The 9,294-nt window shown below is 38.4% G+C and overlaps 1 protein-coding gene across 1 annotated transcript in view; it reads left to right on the top strand.

Annotated features, from left to right (window-relative positions):
* Positions 1 to 1,682: 1,682 nt before the first annotated feature.
* Positions 1,683 to 9,294, top strand: part of NUP133 (nucleoporin 133) — a 30,125-nt gene continuing 22,513 nt past the window's right edge. Inside the window, exons 1-9 of the mRNA XM_062490181.1 lie at positions 1,683 to 1,867; positions 3,025 to 3,143; positions 3,941 to 4,044; positions 5,089 to 5,196; positions 6,762 to 6,893; positions 7,286 to 7,456; positions 8,077 to 8,232; positions 8,342 to 8,412; positions 8,978 to 9,125. Of these exons, the coding sequence (XP_062346165.1) occupies positions 1,683 to 1,867; positions 3,025 to 3,143; positions 3,941 to 4,044; positions 5,089 to 5,196; positions 6,762 to 6,893; positions 7,286 to 7,456; positions 8,077 to 8,232; positions 8,342 to 8,412; positions 8,978 to 9,125 (1,194 nt within the window). The remainder of the gene's footprint in view (positions 1,868 to 3,024; positions 3,144 to 3,940; positions 4,045 to 5,088; positions 5,197 to 6,761; positions 6,894 to 7,285; positions 7,457 to 8,076; positions 8,233 to 8,341; positions 8,413 to 8,977; positions 9,126 to 9,294) is intronic.

Here is a 9,294-nt window from a genome sequence, read left to right as displayed (position 1 = left end):
CGACAGAAGTGTGAAAAGCTGCACAAAAGCTCTAGTCCACCAAAAGGCAAATGTTTGTCATCAGAGGTACATTGGTTATCAGATTTTATTAAAGTTAGAACCTCTCCAAAAACTCCTTAGGATATTTATGAGACAGTCCAAAACTGGTTAAGTCTGTAACTGGTATCAGTACAAATTATTTCTGTGTCTAAAGTGAGGTTTGGATGTTCAATTGTATCTCTCTCCTGAAGATGGAGCTCTTACAGGGCTAGGACCGCAAAAGGAAACCGACTAATTCCCTGAGGAAATGCAGCTGCGTATAGATAGGGTTTAATCAGCAAAACACAACTGTTCATGCTGTATCATTTTAAATATTTTGGGAACGAGCTGTGAAGAGGAGCTTTCCGTTTTTAAAATAATTTGAATGTCATCAATCGTGGCTGTTGGGAAATGTGGATGTCATCTTAAATTTTCTTCCAGAGTTTTCTGTATTTGCTTGTTTGTGTATGTATTTCCTGGTTTGGTTAGTTTATCATGAAGTGACAGTAACATGATGGTTTAGCATCTTATGTATTAAAAAGGCAATCTAGAAGGATACTATATTAATGTAACAATAATGTTTAGTTAAAATGTAGTAATGCTCCACTAAATTATGGTATTTTGTTTTTTGCATAAAATCAAAGCCAAAGGAGCTTACTTGAATGAAAAAGACAAAGCACTGATGTGTGCCTCATACTTCAGCCCTGCCAGATGAACAATCTCAAGTTTATCTCATCTGCATTTGGGTTCAGTCATTTGGGACCACAATCCACACAGAAAGCCTAACAGCGCCAGATCTATTATCAAAGAACACATTTTTGAAAAGTTATGTGATTTTTTAAAATATTCTTAGTTAATTTTATCTTAACTGATGCACTTTGTTGATAATATACATTCAACTCAACTTCTTCCCCAAGAGGGTGGTACATACTTACCTTCTGAAAGCTTTTTCATATAAACCATTGCTATTGAGCATTTAGTTCCACTTGAAGGCTAAAATCTATTTTTATACCATAGTATATCTGTAGTGCATGGCTGTTATTTACCATAGATGTGAAGCGTGCCAGAGATTGCATGGAATGTGGGTTTGTGTATTCATTTAGTTAATTAGACATTTGGGGACAAACACAGGTATGCACAGGCTATTTGAAAGATAAGGCAACTCTACTGGAAAATAAGTTCTTCTAGAAAGAGTGTTTGAACAGCTGCTTCTTGATCATATCCAGCCTTTCCCTGCTACAGCTGCTTAGTGCCAGATAATTGCATGAACTCAGTGAGGAATGGTACCCAAACCCACCCTTGTGAATCCGCCTGGGAAAATCTCGAAGGACCAAGCATAGCTTCAGGAATATCTGAGCGACAGGACCGTGTTTCGCTTTAGCGCTGAGGGCGTCCAGCGCCCAGGAGGCGCCCAGGCCTCCATTCACCCGCTGATGGACGGGCCCCATGTCCCGCACGGCTGCCGCGGGGTTTCCGCCGCTCCCCGGCAGGGTCCGCGCCGCGCTCGGATCCTCTCGGCTCTGTTCGGCTCCACCCGGTGACGTTCGGCTCCTCCCGGTCGCGCCCGGCTCCCGGCGGCTCCCGCGCGGCCCCGCCCCGCGGTGACGCGCTCAGCGGGCGCCTGGCGGGAGCGCGGGGCCGGCTCTGCTCCCGCATCCACAGCCATGTTCCCGTCGGCTCCCGCCTCCCCGCGGACCCCGGGCGGCTCGGCCCGCAGGGCCCTCGGCAGCGCCGCACCCAGCCCTCTCTCCCGGCCGGGCGGCAAGAAGGGCCTGCCCGTGGTGGCGGCTGCCGCCTCGCCGGTGCTGTTCTCGCCGGCGGCGCGGAGGAGCGGCTCCCTCTCGGCGCGGTGAGTCCCGCCCCTCGGCGCACACCCGGCTCCGTGTGAGGTGCTCCGGCTCGCGGGGGCTACGTTATAGGACTGTACATTGAAGCCGTAAATACACGGTGTTCACCGAGTGTTCAGCGTTATGAATACCTCTTACTAGGTTGTGAATTCGCGGGTTCCTCAAATATATCCTTGTCTGATACAAGTGTGATAGATGAGAGTAATAACTTGCGTATTTACAAAGAAGATAAAGTAGTCAAAGTTCAGGCATTTCACGCCCACCCCTCTCCCCAGCTTCTTCCCCTGCCTTTTCCTTTCCATGTGGATCAAAATTGAGATATAGCATGAGCCCCAGATCAGTTTCAGGCTTCATAATCTCTTTTCTCAGGAGCAGCTATTTGTTGTGTTGTTGAGATGAAGAGGATCGCCCGTGTTCAGTTTTGGGGAACTCGTACTTCAAGTCTGCTTAATAATTTTTGCAGACTGGGTGTCAGGCTTGTGCACTAGCTCTGTATCGACTTCTGCCATTTCACACGGAGAGATCTGAGACACCATTTCACTTGTGAGGAGAAATAAAAAAGAGGGCAGTAACTTTCAAGAGCAGATAAATTTGCCTGCCTGATTGTGTTCAAAAGACAACACGGACCTGTGCTGTTCCAGAGAGAGAAGGTGGGGAAAGATGCAAAGGAGCTTTTCTAAATGATATTGTGAGGCAGGTGGGAAGTGCAGTCTCCACAGCCAGCTGAGGGTGGTGGAAGTGCTGTTGGATCCAAGCTGCCCTGGGTGTTTAAAGTGTTGCACAGTGTGTACTGCCCAGCAGTGCCAGAGCTACGGATGGAAGTAGACCCTGCAGCCAGGGAAGAGCTTCTGCTGAGCTTCTTCTGACATTGTGAGTGTCTTAATTCTGTAGATAACCAGGGTGTAGAGAAGTTGAACAGTGAGTTTGTTGCTGGTGGAGTAATGCACGTTCAAAGTCAGTTCTTTTAAAATAAAAAATTTGATGACAGCTAGCAACTTGTAAGGAAGCCACCAAATTATTGCTTTAGGTGGTATTCCCAGAGGAAGCATGTTTATTTCACATAAATCCATTTCTAAATAGATACTCCTGTAGTAAATGTCTGCTGAAACTGATGAAGAAACAATAAAAAAATTAACTGTAACTTTTTGTTTTGTTTAAGAGCGACTCCTACTAGAGTTATCCAGCTTCCTACAGCAACTGAGACTATTAACTATGATGTTAAGGCTTTTGGATCCTCTCTGCCTGTTAAGGTTATGGAAGTCCTGAAGAAGGCTGATGGTAAGAATTGATGTTATTTTTCTCCATGAAAATTGACAGGTGAGAGAATTCTTAATGTGTCGTGTTGTTAATGCCACTGAAATGCTGACTTTGTAGGGGAAGCTAAAATGTCTGTGCCTTGCTTTGAATCCAAAGCCTGGTTACGTATGTAGCAATAATTACAATAATACCCGTGTGGGTGTGAATGCGTGGAAATATCCATCAGGTGCTGCTTATGCAATTTATTGTAAAAACCCAGGGTATAATGAAAGCTAATAGTAACTTACTTTTAGTAACTTACTTATTGGTTATTACCTCTTTTACTTGTTTTGATTTTGCTATGTCCTAGAGTGGATGCTTAATTTTTTCCTTTATTTCAATTCCCATTTGTTATCTTTTCCAAAAGCCCTAGTGATGAAAACCTTTCCCTGAGTTCAAGAAATTGGTTTCCTAAGTAATTTTTTCTTTGTGGATAAGTTTTTCCTTTATAGTAGTTATAAGAGGAACCAAATATATATCTTTAAAATAATGTTAAAATTGTTGAGCGGTTTACACAGCTTTTGTAATCCACTCTATAAATAGATGGAAATGGGTTTTAGGGTTGTCTTTTCATTCTCAGAGGTTGAGGGTTTATCAAATGGATTTTTAAACTAGATGTAGTAATTTGGTATGTTAATCAAATAGATAGAAATTCTAACATGGAAACTAATTTAATAGTAAATATTTGTTATTTTCATATAAGAATTAAAGTTTGTTGGCTTAAAGTCTGCAGCGTTTTAAAAATCTGAATGCTTTAAAAAAGTTACTTTTTTTTGTAGCTGATGATCAGCTGAGTGTCCAAGTGGATGAAAGTGGATGGGCCTGGCTAGTTCATAAGGAGAGGCTGATTATTTGGAAGATTGGTCAGTGTGCAGTAGCTAAGGTAACTGAAGGGTCAAGATGGAAAGTCTGTATTTTATGCTATTTCAACTGGTTATGCAGTTATGGGGTTGGGGTTTTTTTCAACTGGAATTTGTCTGGATTCCCCCAGAAGCAGCAGGACTGATATGAAGTCATGCTAACAACAGTAACTGAAACTCAAGCTTTTGAGAGAGCTTGTAATTTTTGTATTCATCTCTTCAGTTTTAATTGTCACATTGTCACTAAGGTTACTTCTTTGTATTTTCATGGGCATGGCTCTTAGGTTAGATAGTCTTGATAAATCTTATTTTGATAATTAAAATCTAGTTGATGTGTTACAGATTGGTTTAGATTATTCTGGGACCAGTTTTCAATTTGCAACAAACTCCAAAAACATGGTTAGTTTCAGAGGTACTGTATGTATGTTTCACCTAGATTTCTTAAGTCAAGAATTTTTGTATCCCCTCTGGAAAGTGTTTCTTTCAGCATCACTTCAGTGATTGATGGTCAGAGAAAAACTGTAGTTATAAGATCAGTTTCTTTCAATCAGGGCAATATATGCTAATTATACAGGTCTTGCACTTACAGGGGAGCATCAGGTATACACATTCTGGCACTTGGAGAGATTTTCCAAGGAATTAAAACTTTTCTGGTTGTTTAACTTCCAGGGCATAGGGGAGTGAAGAGCATTTCCCCTCTCTAGCCTGTTAGGACCTAATAAGATTTCTCAAGTGTTTCTAGTTTATTTTTTTTAGAATATTGTATTAAGGAATAGTCAAGTAATCTCCAGTACATATAATCTAATACTATAGTGTTGTGAGAAACACTCAGAAATAACTAAAGAAAACCAGTGATATTTGAAAATTTGAAGATGTTTTTTAGCTGTTTGCTGGTTGTGGCAACCTTGTTGAAATTCTTTCATGACATTTTTTTTGGTTCCCTTACATAGTGTCTGTGTTAATTGAAATGTAATTTTTAGCAGGGTCAAAAAGTCTTAAGATTTTGGGACAGAGAAATAAGTTCATCCAGTCTCATATTTATTACAACTTCTCTTTCTTTCTTCCAGTTATCTCTGTGCAAGGAATTGCAGCTGCCACCCAGTGACTTCCAGTGGAGTTCTAATTTAGCAGCTATATCTTGTCTCAATTCTTCAGGTGAAGCACCTTCTCTTCAGGTGATCAAATTTTAAATTTTAGATTCTAGTGTTTAAAAGCACCTTAAGGGTAACTTTGAATATATTCAAAGTATTTGAAAACACATGGGGGTACGCTATCTGTTCAAAAGGTCAGGATTGATAGTTTGCATTAAATACCTTTGCAGTAAACAAACTTCTGCTAGTCCTTTTAAATTGCACCATGTGCATCTTATAGGATCAGATTAAATAATAGTTTTTTCCAGGGATTACTTGACATGCTTTCATAACAAACAAAAATACAGTAAACTAAGAGGTGTTGTGTTAACAAACACCAGGGCAGTCAAAAATGGGGTCTGACAAAGTGCAATTTAAGTGCTGGCTGAAAACAGTGTTCAGTGAATTAATTCCCAGTATCCATAGATGAGAGGTAAACCCCAGAACCCTCCCTTGGCTGATCTTTGTAAGGAAGCTGATACTGGAAGAGCAGACTTAATCTGTCTCGATTGATTGGTTTCCTAAGTGGCTTTTTGTAAGTTACTATGCTAGTGGGTGAAGTTTGAAGATAGGTTGTGTTCTGAAAGTGTGTTAAGGTGCCTCTTAGTATCATTCATTAAAAGAACCTCTCATTTTCAGTCAGCTTAGATTTCAGTTAATATATGTGATGCTCTGATAAAACTGGCTAAGAAGCTGTCCTTGGAAGTAAGCAGCAGCACAGAATATGTAATAGGATCTTTTATTTTGATTTGTTGTTTTACTCTTTCAGATGATCAGAAGCAATCTTAGTATTTTGGGATTATCTCACGAAACCAGAAATGTTCTGATTTAGTAAAATTCAAAGAAGTTTAAGAGGAATTAGTGCACCTAACCCTAATACTTTATTTATTGTATTTTTAAATTTCATTTTTCTTTAGCTTGTGAACTGAAAGTCAGTGTCTAGTAAAAAATTAGTTAGAAAACTCCAAGGAGCTCAATAACAACTCCCAGCTACAGTTCTTCTGCTTCTCTGGTTTTTACATTTTTTTTAACAACCAGTAGATTAAGTAAATGCTTTTCTCTAAATCTCTCCCTGAACAGTCTCTTGCTTCACACTTCTAATTTGGTATCTGATTTCCTGAGTTACATTGTAGGCTCATGCTTTTGAAGAAAAGAGCCACCATGTGATTTGATATTTCTCTTAAAGACACTAGAGCAGTTTCTTTGTTGAATTATAGTCTGCATTTGAAGTTTTTCATAGTAGCTTTTAACTTTTGGCATCTGAAATTCTCCACTGGCCCTTTTCTGTTTTACAACTCTAAGTTTTGTTTGCATTTCAGCAGCAGACCCTGAATTATCAGGAGCAAGAACTAGTAGAAAATGCTCTTTAGGAAAATAAGCAATTATAACATTCCCTGCATGAATTAAGTTGTGCTGCAGAATGTTTTTGTGATTCAGTTTCAGGTTTGTCAGTGTGCATCCATATGTATTTACTACTTTTTCATGTCTTTGTCACCCACAGTCTTGATATGTAAAATAACATGTTTTAGTTAATGCTGCAATCTGATTTAACATTATCATTATTATCATAATAATATTGCCTGTTCTCTTAATTACTTTTTCACTTCAAGTCTTTGGCAATAATGGTTGCTACCAGTGAAGGTTCTGTGCGCTACTGGCCCAATCTTGCGCATGAAGGATCCTATACAGAAACTTTCACAGACTTCGGAGGCTCTCTGTGCAGTTTCCTCACAGCAGTAAAGGTAAAACAGTATGATTTATATTAAAATACCTGTTTTATTCCTAATCTAAAGATGCAAAAGTATGCTCAACTTTATTAGTCTTAAAAATCTGCAATAAATTTTGTGAAGGTAACACTATTTTTTGTCGTTAGATTCCAAGGCTTATGTGAGAGTTTAGTTCTGTTGTTTAACTGAAATTGAGTTTCGTGGATAAAAATGTCATACAAAGCTAGGCAAATGAGTCTCTGTCAGTGCTAAGTACCTGCGAGATATTTGTCTTTTTCTAAGGATGCCTTGTGTCTTGTTCAGCATTTACCCATGTGAACTGATGTAAAGACTTTTAGCTGACAGTAGATTTTTTTTTAGAATGTGATTTTAATTTTTTTTTAATGTAGTTGCTGTCTTTTTGCTAGGGAGGAAGCTTTATTTTATCATCTTCAAGAGGTCAGCTAGTCCGGTTGATACCTGATAGCTCTGGCAAGATTCATCAACATGCCCTGCCACACGGGCAGGGCATGTTTTCTGGAATTGGTAGAAAGGTTTCTTCTCTCCTGGGTATATTGTCTCCTGAAAGTGATGCTGTGGTAAGCTTGAGAAACATTTATCTTCTTAATTTCTCTTTGTAATTTCCAGCCTGTGTTTAAGAAAGGAAAAAGAAAAGATTGTATAAGGATGTGTGATTACAAAAAAAAAGACAAGCTCACTCAGCTCATATATGTTACTTATATTTCTTTGAAAGTTGAAATAAAGACAGAAAACAGATAAATCTGTATGTTTTGTGAAGGCAAATGCTGGCTTACTCTTTAGCTCTGAATAAAAGGAGACTTTGGAATAATAATCCTTCCTGGGGAATATGCATGTCCTACCCCTTTTTGGTGATAGCCTCATTACTAATGGAAGAAACCAGCCTGTAGTTCTTCTTTTCTGATTTAGCACTGCCAAGTGCTAAATGATTGGGTTGAGTTTTGTCAATGAGCTCCACAGAAGCTGTCAGGAAGTACAAGAAATGTATTTAGTATAGATGTTCTTTTCATCTATAAAATAAGACTTCTCTTGGAAGTTATCAAAATGCTCCTCTTGAGTTTGACTTTTGTAGATTGCCCAAGGAGGTGACTCTTTGTGGACTGAGAGTGATTTTGATTGTTCCATCCAAATGTTCAGGCTTTCCTTTAACCTTCTTAGCTTTTTCATTTTTAAAATGCAGATTTCTAATGTTCTTTGGGATAGAGAGAGATCAAGCTTTTACATGCTAACAAGTTCAAATCTAAACAAATGGGAGATTGATGATTCATCAGAACGTTACATTCTCAGCTGGGATATCAACAAGATCCTGAAAGAACCTATTACAGATGCAATTTGGGTAAGAGCCAACCCAACTGGAAAGGGTTAGTGTGTTTGTTCTAATTGATAGCCTGTTTATATACAGTTTTAACATGATAGATGTATTTCTTTTTTTTTTTTTTTTTTAGGGATCTGAAAGTAACTATGAAGATATTAAAGGAGGAGTAAATATACAATACATGGATTTGCAACAGAATCGGTAAGGAAGTGCATTTGCATCTGGTAAGACCTTCATTAGTGAGATAAATCTGTTTTCCTAGAAAAACTTCATGTAAGTAATTGCAATTTGAGTTTCGTTTTACTGGAGTGGAACTGTTGATAAAATAAGCACCTTATATTAGGTAATTAGGTTATCCTATATTTAATGCTATCATCTTTTTAGCATTACAAATCTTTTACCTGATAATAATTCCCTGTACTTTTTTTAGTGTCATTTTATCAGGATTGTGTATTTGTTTTGTCTTGATTTTATGATGACAAAAAACAAGCAATTGTAACTTGTTCTAGCAGATGCAGAGAACTTAGTATCTCCTGCATTTGATTTAATTACATGAAATTACAACTGCCTTGGTTGAGTTTTGTACTGCAATATGAATATTGTTAATAAAGAGGAACAAATAGTATAGTTTTTCTTTCTAAATGAGTAAAAGGTAGAACAAGATCTAGTTGAGATTGTAGTTAGATTTTTTTTTGAGTGGTAGTGTTTGAGCAAATAAAATATCTAATAATCATCTCTCAATGATGTGATACCTGTTGTTGAATAGTGATGGACTGGTCATACTTGCTGCAGCATGGCATCCTGGAGATCATCCATGTCTTGTTTACTACACTCTGATAACAGTTGAAGATAAAGGCTGTCAGATGTCTGAGGATGTTGTTGTGGAGGTCACACAATATAATCCAACTTTTCAGGTATGATAACTGAGGTTCTGATCCTGACTTAAAGTTCAGTGTTTCAGAGAATTCCTGTACATAAATCATGTGTCAGGTTTTGTCTAAAGGAAAATCAGTTTCCCTTGGAAGTATGTATTTGTAATACTCTGAGGAAAATGTGTATCAGCATCTCTTCATGTTTAATAAT

This window comes from Cinclus cinclus, chromosome 3 (genome assembly GCF_963662255.1).
Source record: "Cinclus cinclus chromosome 3, bCinCin1.1, whole genome shotgun sequence".
NCBI lineage: Eukaryota > Metazoa > Chordata > Aves > Passeriformes > Cinclidae > Cinclus > Cinclus cinclus.
Note: the sequence above shows the minus strand (reverse complement) of the source record. Positions and strands in the feature narration are given on the sequence as shown.